The 19,311-nt window shown below is 39.2% G+C and overlaps 4 protein-coding genes across 7 annotated transcripts; all 4 read left to right on the top strand.

The window, feature by feature from the left end:
* Window positions 1-681: 681 nt before the first annotated feature.
* LOC143465733 (uncharacterized) lies at window positions 682-7,062 on the top strand. Of its 4 annotated transcripts, none has more exons than XM_076964196.1 (12): window positions 682-883; window positions 1,006-1,095; window positions 2,825-2,857; window positions 3,142-4,473; window positions 4,560-4,625; window positions 4,682-4,749; window positions 4,866-4,948; window positions 5,013-5,192; window positions 5,353-5,396; window positions 5,471-5,739; window positions 5,822-6,016; window positions 6,127-7,062. In XM_076964196.1, the coding sequence occupies exons 1-12, from the start codon at window positions 832-834 to the stop codon at window positions 6,193-6,195; spliced, it is 2,481 nt and encodes an 826-aa protein (XP_076820311.1). In that variant the 5' UTR covers window positions 682-831; the 3' UTR covers window positions 6,196-7,062. The 4 variants fall into 4 exon arrangements, with proteins under 4 accessions (XP_076820311.1, XP_076820309.1, XP_076820310.1 ...); XM_076964194.1 differs by having other exon boundaries at window positions 685-883; window positions 2,822-2,857; XM_076964195.1 differs by having other exon boundaries at window positions 685-883; window positions 1,003-1,095.
* Window positions 7,063-10,458: 3,396 nt separating this feature from the next.
* Window positions 10,459-13,710, top strand: LOC143465775 (serine/threonine-protein phosphatase 2A catalytic subunit beta isoform). The gene is made up of 7 exons (XM_076964245.1): window positions 10,459-10,626; window positions 10,841-11,050; window positions 11,269-11,442; window positions 11,548-11,637; window positions 11,773-11,934; window positions 12,921-13,039; window positions 13,136-13,710. The coding sequence occupies exons 1-7, from the start codon at window positions 10,510-10,512 to the stop codon at window positions 13,206-13,208; spliced, it is 945 nt and encodes a 314-aa protein (XP_076820360.1). The 5' UTR covers window positions 10,459-10,509; the 3' UTR covers window positions 13,209-13,710.
* A 1,214-nt stretch (window positions 13,711-14,924) lies between these two features.
* LOC143464655 (BLOC-1-related complex subunit 8-like) lies at window positions 14,925-16,410 on the top strand. The gene is made up of 2 exons (XM_076962558.1): window positions 14,925-15,549; window positions 15,827-16,410. The coding sequence occupies exons 1-2, from the start codon at window positions 15,325-15,327 to the stop codon at window positions 15,980-15,982; spliced, it is 381 nt and encodes a 126-aa protein (XP_076818673.1). The 5' UTR covers window positions 14,925-15,324; the 3' UTR covers window positions 15,983-16,410.
* Window positions 16,357-19,304, top strand: LOC143464654 (putative RNA-binding protein 19). Its single transcript, XM_076962557.1, has one exon. The coding sequence runs from the start codon at window positions 16,357-16,359 to the stop codon at window positions 18,763-18,765; it is 2,409 nt and encodes an 802-aa protein (XP_076818672.1). The 3' UTR covers window positions 18,766-19,304.
* Window positions 19,305-19,311: the final 7 nt, after the last annotated feature.

Genomic DNA, 19,311 nt, shown 5'->3' with positions numbered 1-19,311 from the left:
CTAACGTCTTAAAACGAACGAAAATGATGTTAACACGAGATGAAGACGATCAATGGTGAGAACTAAACCGAACATGCAAATAAGAATAAAACAAACGGAAAATATTTGAGTAAATATTCATGCAAAAGGGTCGACCTTTCGTGCGCTCTTTGCTCTGCTTCTGGTACTTTACCGCATCGGTTGCATTGTGACGTACTTATGTTGTAATAAGCAATTATTGTGTCGTGAGTTGCAGTGAGCGAGCTTATTGAAGGAAACTTTCACATCAGGAAGCCAGTGACGATGAGTAATTTCATCTCAACCCGCTCGAAGTAAAGCATTCAGTTTCGGTTCCCTTTTTCTTTTTTTGTATTGGTTCGAAGCAAGCGCGCGATTGTAAACAAGACAAACGCCGATTCCAGTCGTCAGAGGGGATTTGATTGTGTCGGGGAAGCGTCAAATGCGACGCGATGTGAATAACCGCAAGAGACGAAATGTATAAATGCAGTGTGTGTGGGGTCAAGCCACTTTGAAACACGGAAGTACGCTCTGGGTAGATTCGTGATTTGAGTCTTCAAAACATGTTCACGTTTTTAAATCACTAACCGCAGCTTTCAGGAATTTTACTGGCTGCTGCGATGCGGTCGTGTAATGTTTGGTTTTAGTTCTATGAATAGACATGAAAGGAAATATTTGTCATTTGATTAGTTATCCAATCGCCAGCTCATCTTATTGTACATTTCTTCAGCAAGACAGTGTCTCATTTTCAACGTAGGAATTGCTTTTACCGCCGACCCACAGATAGGGCGGCTCTGCTTTTGCTTGTAAAGACCGACCGATCGTTTAAGCAGAATGAGTTCCGATTCTAGCAGCGACGAAGAAGGAAGTTCTCAGAACCCGGCAGGTAAGTTGGCGCCTGGCTGTGTTGTGCCACGTTTCATTTCAATTGACTGTAGCGAACGACATATGAAGATTTTTACCTGCTTTTTGAATTTTTATTCTGTTCTCAAATAATAATTTCAGCAGCACCTTCCAACGTCACAAACCACTTTCACATTGATGGGAGCAACGTGCAGATCATAGACACCTTCCAGACACTCCAGTCCGACGATACAGGTGCGATCTACTTTTGATATTTTGAAACTTGATGCGTGACCGCTTGTGTGGGATTTGCTGTGACAGCGTCTAACTCGATACTGTTTGTTTCTATGCCGCGTGTTTGGAGCCTTCTTAGGCCTTCTATTGTATCATTATAAGTTTGATTTAGCAAAAGAAGTTTTTAAGTCGATAAAAATAACTAGTGTAGGGCTTTGTGTTTTATATCTGGTCACTATCGAGTTTTTCCGGACTCAGTTAGTTGTGACAATAGAAACATTCTTATGCGTGACTATTTGTTGGCCACTGTGCCATCACAATACAACTTATTTGAGCTATTTGTATAAGGCAGGCTTCGTCAACCGCCTAGTATTATATGGAGTGTTTGTTATCAAAGTGTGTTGGTTCCCTTTTGTGTTTATTGCTTTGTCCAAGTCATCCCCATATATTTGATTTACTTTCAACAGACGATGAAAATGTTTTTTATTTTCCGGACCAAGATTTGAATTTTTTGCTTGGTTGGATCTGTATTTCCTCGAAATTATGATTAATTGTGCAACTGTAAGCAAATGTGAACCTGGTGGAAAACTGTGAAATAGCTTAACGACGTCAGCGTGGGTTTATGAAATGGGGAAAGCACCTTTGTAAAAAGTTTCTAAGCGTGATGATGGAATTTGTTTTGTGGCGACCAACTCCAGTAAATGCACAAACCACAAACGATAAAGAAATGGCACCGCCGCTGCAGACTCTTCAAACCACGATTGCATGATGCGCACCAAAAGATCCCACTTAGAGTAGTGGAATACCGAACACAGATAAAGTTTATTTTTTGAATACAATAGCCGTAAGCAACGTAATGGTAAGTTAGCTTTCTATGATGTGGACTTCACCAATGCACCATACGAGGTTTATACACATTATACAGCAGGGTGTGAAGAACTTGTGTTTTTTTAAAGTTTTGTGATTGCATCAAAGCGTTGACGTGCTAGAGAAATCGTCCGTATTCCCGTAATTAACGTCCAGTCTTGGCGTGAAAATTAATTTGAATTGCAGATGTGGCAAGGCATAAGCACTACACCATGCTCACATTTTGCATACAATGCATCGCATGTCACGTGTCCTACAAATCCACGACCTACAAAAGAAACCAGAACGCAAAACCAGGAAATTAACAGCATCTCTCTGTATTAATACCCGGAAATATTTTTGTATGAAAACATTAATGCATTGTGTCGGGTCATTTAAGTGTGCACAGAAAGAGTTTGATAAAACCTCCAGCATTTAAACACCATCTCAATTTTTGTCTGTTGTTCATGGCGTGTGTTTGTGTAAGGGCAGCAGTGGCATTTTCCAGCCATGTATGCTTCCTACCACTTCCTGTTTGATAGAGGCGCCTGTGCTATGCTTTCACCGCAAGCCATTGTGTTGAACAGGAGATACCAAATATGCCCACAATTGTGTTTGAATGTGCCCAGAATGAGTAAACGTTACTTTTGGAAACAACCTCTTCGATTAAATAGATATTGCACGATGAATAGAATTTTCTGAATAAGCCATTAACTGATCTAAATGCACCCACAACTAATCAAGCTATTTATAGAGCTTTATGTATTACCATGTTGTATTGCAGTAGTTAGTTTGGATGGGCATGACAAGATGGCTGCTAAAGTTTATTACAAACATTGCTGTATCTTCACTGTCTTTGTTTAGCCACTGCATCATGTGATCAAAATTTTATTTATTTTAGAAGATCATCCCCCATCTGCGAAGAGGCGAAGACCTGGTGAATTTTTTCTCTTATTGATTATTTAGTTTTGTTGAGATAATTACAAAAGCATTCAATCCCATATAATGACGCTTCATCGTGTGTTCCCAACCTTTGCTGCTGCTGATTGAAACCTCTTTCCTTAGTTGGCTTCAGCATGTTAACAATATATGCGCTGGCAACTGGGTAGAACATACTCTCCTTGGCAACTTTTTGGTTGGGTTTTGATGTTGATAAAGATTTGAAATCCTCAAGCACCTGACGCTTTTAACATAATTTCTCATTCGATTGACATTTTGTAGAAATTTCAGTGGAAGATGCTCTAAAAATATTTAAGGAAGCTCAAAAACGTGAACGTGGAAATGACCTTGAAATACCGGCAATCAAGGGCTGTGAAGGCGTTCAGGTGCCGGTCGTTCATCCGAAAATGTCCAAGTTTAATCTTTACGAAGCCAATCAACACGACATGAGAGACAAGTACCGGCCGTCTGATGGAAAGGAAGACACTTACGAGAAAGATCTTTCAAACGAACTGAAATTTGAAGATCTGACAAAGAAATGTCCACCTCATGAATTTACTGCTTTTGTTGGAGCTGCTGGTACTGGCAAAACCACTTTGGCCAAACGAATTGCCAGATCTGACGAATTTTTAAACATTGTTTTATGTTTTTTCCTCCCATTTATGGAATTAAATTACCCAAACGAAGAAAAATTGACGTTACAAGATTTGCTGATCAACTATTTCCATCCAGATTTGGATGAGAGTGTTCGCAGCAAAGTGTTTGAGTGGGTGACAAAGAACAGCGAGAAGTGCATGATTGTGATGGACGGTTACGACCAAAAAAACTGGAACTTGCCTGAAAACTGTCTCCGAGGTGGATACAAAACTAAATTTCACATTTCCCAGCTTGTTGCCAACCTCTGTGGCAGGACGTTTTTGCCAAAGTCGTGGCTTATTTTCACCTCCAGGCCCCACAGTATGTTCACTCTACCTGTACCAATGAGGCCAAAGGTCACCTACTTTCTTCAGGGTCTAGCTTACAAAGATATGAAGCGGCTCTTCCAGGTTTTTGCGCGTGACGAGTTTGACAAGTTGTGGAGACACCTGAAGCAAAGTTCTCCTCACATGATTGACTTATGCCTCAATCCTCTGATGCTCAGGTTTTGTGTGGAAGCTTGTCTTGAGCCATTAAAAGAAATTGGCAAAATTTCCTCAATGACGCGCATGTTTTGCACCGTTCTCCATAAAATCCGACATTCCAAAAACAGTAAAATAGATCTGGATAAAATTACCAAACAACTTGCGAAAATTGCGTTTGACATCACAAAGAGGCGTGTTCTAGTTATCAATGAGAAGCAACTCAAGGACTTTAAAATCAAAGTCGAAGAAATGCAAGACATCATGGTAGTGTTCAGTGAAATTAACGCAAAGGACAGCAGGATGTGGGAAGGGGAGAGAGAATTGTATTTCTTTCACCAAAACTTGCAAGAATATTATTGTGCCTATTACATCGTTTATATGATGTCTCTGGAAGAATTCGGCTCGTTTTTAAAGGAAAAACTTTTTCTTCCTCATTGGTCCATGGTGAGAAAATTCTTGGCTGGACTCCTGCTGGATACTGGAAAAGCTGAAGGTGAATTTTTTAAGAGGAAACTGGTATAGATATTTCACCACAGCACTTCTCTATCGACGATTTACCGTAACCAGTTACATTTTTAGGAGGTGATGTCGGCAAGAAGAGAGCAATGTACAAGGAAAAGTTTCTCAAAGTGCTAGATAGCATGGGTAAGTACCCAAGCATAATGCGAACAAAGCAAATGATTGATGTAAATTCACTGCAGGTGACGGCTCATTTTACAACAACTTCACTCCTGAGAATGATGATTCTGACATGGATCCTAAACAACAGGTATTCGAGTGAGTGGACACTCGCTGCTATAGCAAGTGACTGTATTACCTCGGATATTGTGCTGCTGAAGAGATATATTAATAACACGGCTGTTCTTTGTGTTTTGCATGAAACAGATTTTGAGAAAGTCGATTATAAAGGAACCTGATCACAAAACCTTGCTTGAGAGCTTGGATCTTAGTAAAGAAGAAGACAGAGTGTGAGTTGACCTGGAAGCATATCTCTGTGGCTTTCGACCTAACAAGAAATTTGACCGATTTCAGCTCAACTTTTGGGAAATGGACCAACCAGGCAATGAGGGGCGAAGACTTGGCAAAGACGGGTTATTTCTACCTCGGAGATGGAGACCGCGTGCAATGCTACAAGTGTGGTGGCGCTGTTCGCTTCTGGAAGAAAGGAGACGCAGCAGATGAAGAACATCGGAGGTTCTTCCCCCAGTGCAGGTCACTTCAGTGATGTCATAAGCACTGTTCTCTGTTTGTGAAAGATTTGAATGCTGATTTTTAAGTTCGTTTTAATTAAAATTGTGGTGAAACAATTGATTTTTGCTTAGAATCAATTTTAATTGTTTTATAATAATCACCATCATTGTTTGGTTAACAGCGCGCTTAAAGGGGACAACCAAGCTGATGACAAAGGACCAATCGGTAAATTTGACGTAAAAATTGTCAACGTTATGAGACACTGTAATAGTCTTTGATTGTTTTTTTTTTATGTTTAGAAGCGTCCTTCGGCAAATACATGCTGCTTGATCTCTGGAACGATATTCTGGAATGCAACGATGAGGAAATGTTGAAAGCTGCAGCGGAATACTTCCCGGTGGAGACGTCATTGTCGTACTTTCCTCTCACTGCGAGCAATGTCTATGTTCTGTGCTCTGTGCTGAAGCGTGTGGACAAGCATGTCAGACAACTGAACTTACGAGAATGCAAACTTGACAGCCACGCCCTGAACAACATATGCAAAGCCATCAATGAAATGCCGGGGAAGGTGATTCTAACTGCGAATAGTTTATCCAGTTATTCAATTAATTTGAGGCCAGCTTATGTAAACTATGATGTCACAATACCAGATTGATAAATTGCACATTGGCGTGAACAACTTCCAAAATAATGACGTCAGCAAACTGTGCGGGATCCTTAGCAAGGTCGAGAAGGAATTGGATCTGTGGTTCGCCTTTGCCGGCCGCTGTGAGGGAAATTACAGGAATGTCAGCGATGATGAGAAAAAAGATCTTCAAAGAGCTCTCAATTCTCTTGGCAAAACTGTAAGTGACGTCACAGAAGTGCTATTTAAGAACAATTCATCCCGACAGCCAGTAAGCGCCTTGTTCTATGGCGACATCCACTTCTAATTAACTTACTAACTGATGTTTAGGAGTTGAAGGTTGAAATTGAATACGATCAAGATGCAGACCCGGCAAGAATTTACTTGAGAAAAGAATAAGTCTTAAAGATTTGTCACCGGATAGTTGTCGTATTACAACGGGTTCTGAACCCAATTCTACATTCCATAAAGTTCCAATAATTTAGTAGAATTTGTACGCACCTGGTTGTTTATACGTAAAAGATGTAGATGAAGATGTTATTGCTTTTCCCCAGTAGTGTAACTGTATCTGTACATTTTTCACAGCTTAGCCAACTGCTTTACATTTTTCCTGAAAAATCTCATCATACACAATAACATATTTTATAGCGCCACTGTGAAACCACATACATGGCTGTAAGCTGAGCACAAAATCCTGCAAAATTCCTCCTCTGTCGTCTGCCTAAATCTCATTCCATGTCAGGGACGTTCTAAACGTAACCTGCAGTTTTTTACGCTCTAAGCCGCGTTGTTAATCGCTTTTTGCCGAACTGATATTTGTGTTACTTCAGCTGTTTCCATTGTCTTCCAAGTTGTGACGTTATAATTATGTATCTGCTGTCTACCGCTCTGTTATTACATGACGTCATACTTGCCGTAAGTTCATTCTCGGTTCACGACATAATTGTTAACCCATTGAAGAATAGTTGATTGACAATCTGGTCCGTAAACATGTGATCTACCCTACACTTTTGAACTTATTGTACTAAGATAACCTCACACTTGTCAACCTGTAAATCTTCGAGCCTAAAAGTCCAAATCATTTCCTGTTTTGTTAAGCGCAATTGCGCCACAACTTGAAATTCTGTTTCTTTTATTCTTTCCTTCAGTGTATATCTGTACGATGCACCGATGCATGCTATGATTTCAGTTTTTCAGTATTGAGCTTTGAGTTTTGGATTTAGAGTTTTGGATTAGAGAGAGTTTGAATGAATGACAAGAGATAGATCATAACAACCCTGAGAACAACATATTTAAGAGATCGTGAAATGTGAAGCAGGGTTTCTCAAACTGTGTGCCGCCAGGAAGTCGCAAGTGTGCCGCATTATATCACCTTTTGCCACAACTAACTTGTGTGAATCGGCATTTTCTTCACTGACGCTGATCAAGAACAAACAAAGATCAGAACTTAAGGGTGTGCTTGTCTGATTTTAAGCCCTGAGTCAAGACTATTTCCGCACAAAAGCAAGCCCACCCTTCACATTGCAGTAAAAATAACGGATTTTACTGGTATGCATTGATCAAAACAAAGCTGACTTGAAGTGACTTCTACCGTGTATAGTTGTTAACGTAGCGGCATCGGTCGAAAAGTTTGTAAAAAGATAATATCATAGGCATAGTAAGTCGGTGTGTCGCGGTAGAATCCAGAATGTTTTGGTGTGCCATAGTCGAAAAAAGTTTGAGAACCCCTGATGTAGAGAGTTGCGCTTTGATTGCTAAAGGGTTCTTAAAATACTTTTTATGAACAGTAATATTCTCGTGTTTGTCTGAAGTAATAATGAAGAGCATTAAAAGTGAAATTAATCAAATTCTCAGTATTTAATATTACAATCCATTCAACTGAAGTTTGTGAATTTCTAGACAGAATTCGCAACCTTCTAATTGTTCTTAAGAGTCAGATTGCAATATAATAAGATAACAGCGGTATAGGCGGGTGGCTAAAAAGTGCAGCCCAAGCTTTGCTCATGTCACAAATGTTTAAGTTTTGCGTATTCAAGTATTTGACTTAAAATTTGTATTAGAGTTTGGAGGAAATATTTAGTTAAGACAAAATTTCAGTGGTGACACGTAGGCTAGTGCAACACGTCGAAAGCTGCACATTCCCTCGCACATCCTCCTGAACACGATCGTGCAGTCTATCATTTGAGTAATCGTCTATCATTCAAACTGCACGGTTACTTTGCTAAGCTGACTCCATTATTGACCCCAATCAAAGGATGCGTTTCAATCACGTCGGGGTCACCAAAATATATGACGCAACGAAAGGACATTGCGCTGTATATATGTTGTTGAACTGTTCCTGATCTACCACTGCGGCTAACTTCGTATTATTTTATTGGCAAATAACAGGCAATAAAGAGAAAAAACACAATATTTGTTTTTTATTTTACCACAACAACAACAAATAACAAATAAACAATAGTATAAAATAAATGGCAAAGCCCAATTAAAAAAATGCAAATCAAAAGCATGGTAGACACAGCCCCCATTTATTATAATGAAATCTGAACTTATTTTTTCTATTTGCTGAATACCTAATGTTTTCCATGTTGTATTGAGTATGTCAATTTCTAGTTCTTTTTCCTATTTTTTTGTATAATATTGACAGTCGCATCTTTTCGCTGAAGAATGAACTCGTAGCTGCGGTTTGAAGTTTTATTATGGAGTAAAACGCATTGTTTTAGAAATTCTAATGGGTTTCTGTTGTGGTCGTTTTGTCGCGAAGTTTGGTTCCAGTCATCTGGGATTGCAGATTTGACATAAGAATAGCTGATTGTTAGGAACAAATTCATGGTCAATCATAAGATCATCACCGTTTGTGCCTTATCACCTTGTCAAAATTTATATAATCACCGTTTGTGTCAATTAGTTGGTAAAAACACAGTAATTTTTTTGGCAAATGAACGTTGTGTCCTGCCGCTCTCTAGCGGACAGGGTGGTGAACGCTACACACTGTTCTAGGGTCTACCATGCACCAGTTCGCAGGCTACGCCGCAACCGAATTGATGGCGATAAAGAGCGTAGGAAACCCGGAATGACTGCAGCGCTTGCATGGAAGTACTTACCCCACAAACAACAGCAAATAAACGGTATAGTACCATATTGTTTATTTTTCGACATTAACTGTGCGAAGCAAAAGTTACGATGCTAACCGTTGTAGTTATAGTTATAACCGTTGTACACAATAAGACACATGCTCACGAACATTTAATGAGCAGGAAAAAGTGGTAAAGCCCGCAAGGGCTTAAAACATGCAAGATAGCAATAATGCGATTGTGCTATATGATGGTAGGTTAGCATGGCCACCAAACCCACAAAATAGTTCCTAAGTTTAACGAACTTAAGGCCAACATAACATAAACAAGTACACTGTTGGAAGATGTAGAGGACACGTTCTCCAACGATAAAAGCACGTATATTAATAGCCGAAATAAATATATAACGTAACATGGTTTGATTAAAATGACAATAAACATCATAGATGTCACCTTCACTAAGAAACTCAACTGCGGGAGAAAGCTATCTGGTATCCGTCCTTTAAAAGTTGGTTTTGAAATTACAGTATTTAGTAAACAAAACAACAACCTATTGTAAGTGGTAAATAATAAATAAACAAAGTTTGTTAATATAAATCAGATGATTATTTTCATTGACTTTAAAACAAAATTTTTAATTTATATAAAACTTTTCTTGCCTGTGTTGATATTAAATGCTAAAGATTCCTAATTTTTGAAAAGTAGTGGGCAACATGATTTTATTTTTTTCTGGTATTCGCACAATAACTACTTTGTTCCAATTTAGGAGTCGAACTGTCGAAGTGAAGAAAGGTTTCATTTGAAGATATTTCTGCTTTTTTCGGTTCCTGTGCCTTTAAAATATCGTTGCGCAACAAGCATATCTTATTATTGGTGTTATGAAATGAAAGTAGGTGTTAAGGTATCACAAGTTAGACTAGATCTGGTTGGGTAAGTGTATTGATGGGAAGGAGAAAAGTTTGTTGAATGAATGGCAGAAAGGGGCAGCTTAAGGTCGATTGACCGGTTGTATAGCCAGACAAAATGCAGCAGGCTTTGTTTGTTTCTTATGCTCTGTAGTTCTCTTGTCAGAGTAGGCGTAGGTCTACTGATGCGGCATCCATACTTTGAAGGCCTGCAACCCAAAGTGGCTAACGCCCCGAGAAACTGGTAATCCCAAAGTTGGAAAGTACCGGTACGGCAGTTTATGACGAGAAATCAAAGTTTTGTTGTAATTGAGTGCATAAGTGCATTGAAGCCTCAATTGTCTGTTTGTTTATTATAAATTGACGTGATGAATAAAATATTCGACGTGCGTGCTAATGAGCCTCGTCTGTGCAGGTGCCCAACCTTCTACTATGGATAATGATTATAGCTTATATACATTTTAAATACGATGCTTAATTTGTCTTAAAAGTAAGATTTCCTTCAAAACCATGTTTTTTAATTGAAAGTTGAGAAAACTGGAACACGCCCAACTGTGTATGGAACATAGTTGTTTGGTTGGTTTCTGAAGGGGTTAAAAAGTGTATTTATTTTCGAAGTGGAGTAAAGCCCAGGGCATACTTTCTTATTTAAATTAATCCTGGAAAATTAACTTTAAACCAATTATGCTCCATTTCTAGGTTTGTTCTAAAATAGGTTAAATAAATTATTTAAAATGGAAGAGGCACCAATGGTCCCTCAACCTTCCAATAAGGACTTGGATGGGTGGATAGAACAATTATTTGAATGTAAACAATTGAGTGAAAACCAAGTCAAAACAGTTTGTGATAAGGTGAAATGTTAAAAATGTAAAGTACGCTGTTATGGAAAGCATTTAACTTTAACGCAAAATATTCTACCGAAGCTAAGTTAAGTTATTAAGTTATTTTACCGATCCTTGTCATGCTTGCAACCATGAATCATCCTTATAACTACAGGATCATATAAAGTATATGCTGGGATTAGGAACTTTCATAAAAACAAGAATTTTGCATTTTTTTTGCCAGGCACGGGAAATACTCCAAGGCGAGTCAAATGTCCAGGAAGTGAAATGTCCGGTGACGGTATGCGGTGATGTCCATGGCCAGTTTCATGACCTCATGGAATTGTTCCGCATCGGCGGTCGTTCCCCGGACACAAATTACCTCTTCATGGGGGATTATGTTGACCGCGGTTACTACTCGGTTGAAACTGTAACTTTGCTTGTTTCATTAAAAGTATGAAGCAAATTACAAGTTTTCTTGAATCTCTTCTTCACTTGTTTCAACAACTGATTTGTAGAGAACAACGAACGATGAGCACTTTACGTTAAATTGAAATTTTTTGTTTGTTTTTTCTTGTTTGGTTTGTTTATTAGTTACGTAAACATCTCAAACATGGCTTGATATGTGTTGCCTTAGAGGACACTTCGTTAACAATAAGTTCTTCCATCCAGGTCCGTTACAAACACCGCATCACAATTTTACGAGGTAACCACGAGTCACGACAAATCACCCAAGTTTACGGATTTTACGACGAATGTCTTAGAAAATACGGAAACGCAAACGTTTGGAAATACTTCACTGATTTGTTTGACTATCTTCCACTCACTGCATTGGTTGATGGCCAGGTAGCCACTCAGACGATATAAGCTTTAATTAAAGATGGATTCCATACTATAAGTTGTATCTCTTATCAGACATATGAACTTTTAGATATTCATGAACTTTTTTAGATATTTTGTCTCCACGGGGGACTTTCTCCATCCATAGACAGTTTAGACCATGTTCGTGCGTTGGACAGAATTCAAGAAGTTCCACATGAGGTGATGGTTCGGTTTACGTGGTTGGATGTATCGCTTTTTATCAGTTTGCTTTGGCTCATGTTATGGGGTTTTGTTTAATGTAACAAATTCATTTATTGATCCCCTTTTTACAACGGAGATTCATAATCAATCCAGGGGCCTATGTGCGACCTCTTGTGGTCTGATCCTGATGACCGGGGTGGCTGGGGAATTTCCCCGCGAGGGGCTGGGTACACCTTCGGGCAGGATATATCTGAAACGTTCAACCACCACAACGGACTCACTCTTATATCAAGAGCACATCAGCTTGTCATGGAGGTGAGTGTTTGTGTCCATATTTGTTGATAATGAGACAATCTTCCTGTGATGGTGACACAAGCAGAAAAATCAACTCTGCTTAAGCCCTGTTGCCTCTTTCCGCATGTTGTTAAGCGCATAGGTGGGCAGTAGCACCATACTTTATTACCGCATTACTGTACCACGGTACTATTCCAGTACCGATACTGTAGGTACTTCTGAAAAAAAATACCGATCTTTGTACCGAATTATTTTTTCAAGAAAATTCAGTCGGTCCCGGTACTCGGTACTTTTCACGTGATTATTTCAAAATTTGAACAAGTATGTTTTCAAAAACACATGTTAATTAATCCTTAATACTAATTTACCAGCTGTTGATCTTTTTTGCTCTAGAAATGTCAAGTAAATTTTCAAACGATCGACTTCATATAGGTTTTGACCTGGAACAATCTTTACCAGGGGCATAATAGCGACAAACATTGCATTTGCAGCAGCATCTTTTACACAAAAAGTACCGAGTACCGACAAAGTACCCAACTACTTTTTGAAATAGAACGGAATAACGGAACCGTCGGTACATTTTTGCCAAGCACTGGCACCGTTACCGATGGTACTTTCAAAGTACTGACTGCCCACCTCTGGTTAAGCTCGGTCCATGGCTGTTGAGAGAACTTCAAAAATAATTCCTGCAAACTGTATCAATGGTGAAAGATTATTATTTGTGTCGGCTTGCAATTATTTCCAGAGTTAAGATCTTGCATGATACGCATTACCGAGCATGAAGTAGCTGCCCTTCAGCTATTGTTGCAACATTTCCTTTGTCTTATAACGAAACTGACGATCGATAAAACTTTGGTTAATCATTTATTTCTGTGTCAATATGGACGGGCTATTTGCTACAAATATTGATGACGTTTTGATCAAATAATCTTCATCGGTACGACGTCAGGTCTTGGGTGGAACATTGGGAGCGATTCTGTGCAAAACTAACTTGTTTTTATTGGCAGGGATACAACTGGTGTCATGATCGTAATGTTGTGACGATATTCAGCGCTCCAAATTATTGCTACAGATGCGGGAATCAAGCTGCTTTAATGGAACTCGACGACACTTTAAGATATTCATTGTAAGTTTGCAATCAGCAAGTTTAGTTGTGAATTGGTGTTAAATTGGCTGAATTTATCACGGAATAGCACGACTCTTATTAATGATTTTTTCATAGCTTGCAGTTTGACCCGGCACCTCGTCGTGGAGAGCCACACGTCACTCGTCGTACACCAGACTACTTCCTTTAGATGGCGCCACGCTTAGTTACACTGTTTACATCCCGTTGTGACTTTCCAGCAACGATGTACGTCACGCTGACGTCACAATACATACAGAGCTTCTGTGTATAACACTGCGCTCAGCTACTACAAGACTCTTGTGTATATTATTTAGTGGAATTTAAAGCATAAAGGCCTATTATAGTTGTTCAAAAAGTGCTGACCTTTGCCTTGATGCTGTTGTTGTGGTGTTTCAGTGACCTATCCATGCCGTCTCCATGTGATTGGTTGTGTTTGTTCGTCGTGTTTAAAGTTAATGTTCTGATTTGGTCAAAGTTTTAGAAAGTGCATTTTCACCTCTTGACGGTGCTTTCGTGTTGCTTATAATGATTAAGCATTGACGACAATTGACCAACCTCGCGTCCTGCTGGTTGAGATAAAAGTTTTTGTCACAAACTTGTGCAGTGCTAGCATTTTATTCAAAACTCCATCGCCGCAAGCAAGTTTTATACAATAAAGTTGAGCACAACCATTTGTCTGTGTGGTCTTTGCTTCTGCAATCTGCATATTCAACTGGAAGAAAACGTTTTATTCGACTACGATGGTTCGTCAACACTACTACCTGGTTTTCATTGATTGTGTTGAAGCTTTGCATAGTTAATCCTGGACATCCTGCTGCTACCTGCATATCTTAGGTTTATAAAAATACAACCGTTGTTTGACTGCGCTGCAGTACATTGGTAGGTCCATGTACAGTATTCATAAAAGTTATTCAATAAAAAAAAGATGTTTATTCATTTTCAGTGGTAAACGATTATTTTTCTGCATCACGCACGGTGGCGGTAGAGAACTGCATGGTGTGCTTCTGACAGCAAACTTTGCGTGGGTTGGAAGTGATGTTGCCGGTGTTTGCGGCTTGCCGCTTAGGAGGGTAATGTGATGTAATGTAATGTCACCTAGCTTTAAAATAAGTGTAATTTAACTTACTATTAACAGCACTTAACCTTGTAGTATAACAGTTAGTCCTAATGCTTAGCAGCAGCTTACGGAAACTAAGGTGTATGGGCCTAGGCCTAATCATTGTCATTTTAATCAAACCATGTTACTCCATATATTTATTTCGGCTGTTAATGTCGTTGTTTTTAATGTTAGAGAACATGTCCTCTACATCTTCCAACAGTGTAGTTGTTTCGTTGTTTGTGTTAGGTTGGCCTTAATTCACTTAAATTTAGGAATTGTTTTGTGGGTTTGGTGGCCATGCTAACCTACCATCTTATAGCACAGGGGTGGCCAGACCTGCTTCATGCTCGAGCCGCATATTACCAATTCGAGCTTTAAAAGAGCCGCAACACAAACACAATAAAAAATACGAATTTATTCACTCGCAACGAAGTGTAGCTATTGATAAACATTAGTGCTGCGTGGTGATACTATGAGTCTCCACCTGGGCTTCACCAACTCTTTTTGCAATTATTAGTGTAACCGTAACCGAGACTTAAAACTAGGTCAGCCCTGAGGTACAGCTTCAAACTGACAGTTTACTTAACTACAGTGTACAAGTTAGCACACTTCTGTACAATAATGTACTTTTTGGAGTGTAATTTGATTATTACTAACAATGAGTCCATTGTTACTATGTGTGATAGAACGCATTGTTTCATAATCTGATCAAACAACTCGTCTAGACCGGGAAAATGCATGTCTAATTCAACAATACTAATTCATTAAAGAGCCGCAGTTTGGCCACCCCTGTTATAGCACAACTGCGTTATTGCTATCTTGCATGTTTTAAGTTCCTGGGTTTTGTCACTTTTTTCTGCTCATTAATTGCTGGTGAGCATGTGTTTTATTGTGTTATAACTCCAACGGTTAGTATCCTGACTTTTGCTCCGCACAGTTAATGGCGAAAAATAAACAATATGATACAAAATAGCATTCATGAAAGTGAGACAAAGTAACAACTTGCAACCATCACACAGCCATGCATGCATGTAGGCTAATGGTAAACATGAAAGTTTTCAAAGATATATTATTCAACTGTCTAAACAATAAGTAAATACTGATCTAAACTTCAACTTCTTTCTATGCTTGTATATGTTGGCAATATATGTAGGAACCACTCCGTAGATTCACGTTGGTTCATGTCATGCTGAATGACTTCAGTCAAATGACTTCTGCAACTGTTAGCATCCCTCACAGAGAATTGGACGTAAAGGCGAAACGTGGTTGTGATGGAATAAACAAATCCGTGCACATCATCGCAAACGAACCGTCTCTGGGTTTGTATCGGATCCAGCAACACGCTCGAAAGACTTTACCAAAAGTGGTTGCCAGTGACGACCAAATGAAAGAAGCAGAGAAACAACTAGAAGTAAGTTGAGATAACTTAATTGATTTATTTCACATCTTGTTATATTTTAACTTCAAACTGTTGATTTTTTTATACATTTTATTCAACGCACACATATGAATATATATATATAATATATATTATACAGTATATAAGTTTATATCATATATATTGTTATTTCTAACGATGCAATGATAAATTTCCATTGTTATGGAATATGATGTTTAACATTTAACTTCTATGATGCTGTTTATAGAAAGTTATTGGTGTTAACCTTATTACTTGTCTCTGTTCTTAGGGTTTGGTGTACGACACGAGTGCTGCTCTTGATGTCGTGAAGACCATCGCTGAAAGTGACAAGACATTTACACAAATTGAAGAACTCTTGCACAAATGTGCAACAACAACTGCCCTGCTCAATATAAAAAGCCAATCAAAGTTAAACCAGTCTTGATGGCAGCATCTATCATGGCCGACGTGATACCTTGAAAACAGTGTTAATGGCTGGCTATGTTTGTGTTGATGAGAAATCTAAGAAATTAGTCGGCCGTTTAAAGCGGATAGCACAGAATTTGTGTGTTGGTTTAGTCAAATAAAAAGAAGTTTTAACCCAGCACTTTTTCTTAAGTTTCTTTTGTTTGATTTATTGTTGCTGTGTGTTTATGGACAAAATGTGTGTATAACTGTTCTGTAACTAGAATAACTGTATTGTATAACTAATTGTAACTTGCTTCATTGTTGTACACAAACAGCTTTATTCAAATGTGATGATTGTTTGTTCTCTATTTATTGCCACTGTCACTGTGTTCGTCTTGTTGTAATTATTCCATGCACTGCTTAGATGCAATGCAAAGTGAGTTTAACATTACTATTATTTTTCAGGCAATGTCTCGGCTAATTGTTAAAAATTTACCTTCTAAGATAACTGATGATAAACTCCGGGAGAAGTTTTCCCAGTATGGAGTCGTCACCGACGTCAAACTTGTCTTCACCAAATCTGGGAAATTTCGACGTTTTGCTTTTGTTGGTTATCGTGCCAACGAGGAAGCTGAGAATGCAAGAAATAATTTACACAAAAGTTTGCTGAACAATCAGCGAATGATCGTTGAAAATTGTAGAGACTTCGGTGTTCAGGAGAAAGCAAAAAAACTCCAAAAAGAGAACGAAAATGATGAAGCTGAAAATGAAAATAACAAGAAATTGTCTTCGAGAAACAGCGATGATGAAAACATTCATCCAAAGTCTGAAATTTCCGACTTGGAGTTCATGAAGAGCAAAACGACACTGAGTGATGATGAAGACCAACTCGATAATGTGACAGCTGAGAATGATGAGCCTTTTGTAAGACACCACATCCGGATGCGGGGTTGCCCATTCAATTTGAAGGAGAAGCAAGTTAGAGAATTTTTTTACCCCCTCCTCATCACGCGCATCAGCATCCAGAAGAGTGAGCACGGCAACAGGACAGGGACCGTCTTTGTCAGCTTTACAAACAAGGAAGACGTAGAACAATCGCTGAAGCACGATGGCGATTACCTCAGTGGAAGATACATCGAGCTTTTCAGAGTGAAGGACAAGCAGAGTCCAGTTAGTTTGAGACCCTCAGACAAGCCGTGGATGAAGAAAGTCGTCGAAGATCATGACAATTGCGAAATTGAAGATATTTCAGAGACGGGTCGACTTTTTGTTCGTAATTTATCGTACACTTGCACTGAGTCAGATTTAGAAAAACATTTCGAAAAATTTGGCCCATTGTCGGAAGTCAACATCCCTCTGGATAACTTGACTCATAAAAGTGTCGGCTTTGGTTTCGTCACTTTCATGATGCCAGAGCATGGGTTGAAAGCATTCAATGAGCTCGATGGATCGGCATTTCAAGGTCGCATGCTGCATATCCTGCCAGCAAAAGCTAAGACTGAACAATCTGAGAGCAATAATCCTGATGCCAAATCATCTTTCAAGAAGAATAAGGCGTCCGTGGAGAAGAAGTCATCCCAGAGCTCTCATAATTGGAACTCATTGTTTGTTGGAACAAATTCAGTGGCTGATGCGCTTTCAGAGAAATACAACGAGGACAAGAACGTGATTCTCTCCTCCACCGACAAGCACAGCGCGGCTGTTCGAGTGGCGCTGGGGGAAACCCAGATTATTAAAGAAACGAGAGATTTCTTGATTGATAACGGCGTCTCCCTCGATGCTTTCAGCCAGCCCAATGCAGAGAGAAGCAAAACTGTCATCATCGCCAAGAACTTATCGGTCGGTGCCACTTCTTCCGAACTGAGGGAGATGTTCGAGAAACACGCCAGGCTTGGCCGATTGCTGCTCTCTCCATCCGGGGTGACCGCCATAGTTGAGTGCCTCGAACCATCGGAGGCGAGGAATGCTTTCATGAAGCTCGCTTATCGCAAGTTCCACCACAAACCTTTATACCTTGAATGGGCTCCCATGGAAACTTTTGTGGAACCGAAACCTCAAGAAAATAAGAACAAAGTTGAAGAAGTGATGAAGGATGTTGAAGCTGACAATGAGCAGGATGGAGCATCTTCACTGACGTTGTTTGTGAAAAATTTAAACTTCGAAACCACAGATGAAGCTTTCCGTGGCCATTTTGAAAAATGTGGTCCTCTGTTGTCATGTGCCATCAGCAAGAAGAAAACCCACAAAAGAAACATTCTTCTATCTATGGGATATGGTTTTGTGACTTTTAAAAATAAATCAGATGGGCAAAAAGCATTAAAAACTCTTCAAAATTTGTGTTTAGATGGACATAAACTCGAATTGAAATTGTCTGAACGGAAAAAACCTGTTAATGTTGGGCAAGATCGAAAACGACAGGAAGATAAGAAACAGGTTTCCTCAAAAATCTTGATACGAAATATTCCTTTTCAAGCAAATGTGTCTGAGATTAGAAGTTTATTTAAATCTTTCGGAGAACTTAAGTCAGTTCGACTGCCAAAAAAACTGAGCGCTGATCTCGGGCAAAGCGGCCATCACAGAGGTTTCGCTTTTGTTGATTTTGTCACAAAGCAGGACGCAAAATCTGCTTTCGAGACCTTGTGCCACTCGACTCACTTGTACGGGCGACGACTTGTCCTTGAATGGGCAGATTCAGAAAATGACACTGTGGAAGGACTGAGAAGGAAAACCTCGGAACATTACCACGGAGATGCAAAGAAGCATAAAAGCGTGAATTTAATCGAAGAAGAACTGACAACGACACCTGCTGAGGTAGAATGAATGACATTGACAAAGTGAGGGATGAGATGATACCATAGAAATCACGTGTTAGATAAAATGCATTTTGTGTTCAGTTGGATTCCTTTCTACTTAACTTAATGTTTTGGCAATATGCTGAAGCTGTGTATAATGCACTTTTATGTCGCAGCAAAATTTAGTCAATATTTCTCTGATATTTCATAACTGGTACAGACAAAAACATTTTCGCAGAATGTTGAATAGTTTTTAAGCCTGCTCCGTGTTATGCTGTGTTATGTTGCTAGTTTAGTGGAAAACTTTTTGTAGAATCCTTTAATTCATGGTCCAATGGTTGCCCTGGTTACATGAGTCATATGAGTCAATGTTGCTTGTGTTCAGCAACCATGCATAGTGTCTTGTCATCAACATGTTTGAAGTGCTTAGTCATCTTGCCTGAGGCTGGGCTTGTTGTGTTTGTCAGAAATATTCATTTGTTTTTAGAAGTAGGTGACCTATGCAGGGTGTTTTGCCTGGTCTCAGGACTTGTCTCTCACTGCTGTCTGTGTATTCTTCTACTTTCAGGAATTG

This window comes from Clavelina lepadiformis, chromosome 7 (assembly GCF_947623445.1).
Source record: "Clavelina lepadiformis chromosome 7, kaClaLepa1.1, whole genome shotgun sequence".
Classification (NCBI taxonomy): Eukaryota; Metazoa; Chordata; class Ascidiacea; order Aplousobranchia; family Clavelinidae; genus Clavelina; species Clavelina lepadiformis.
Note: the sequence above shows the minus strand (reverse complement) of the source record. Positions and strands in the feature narration are given on the sequence as shown.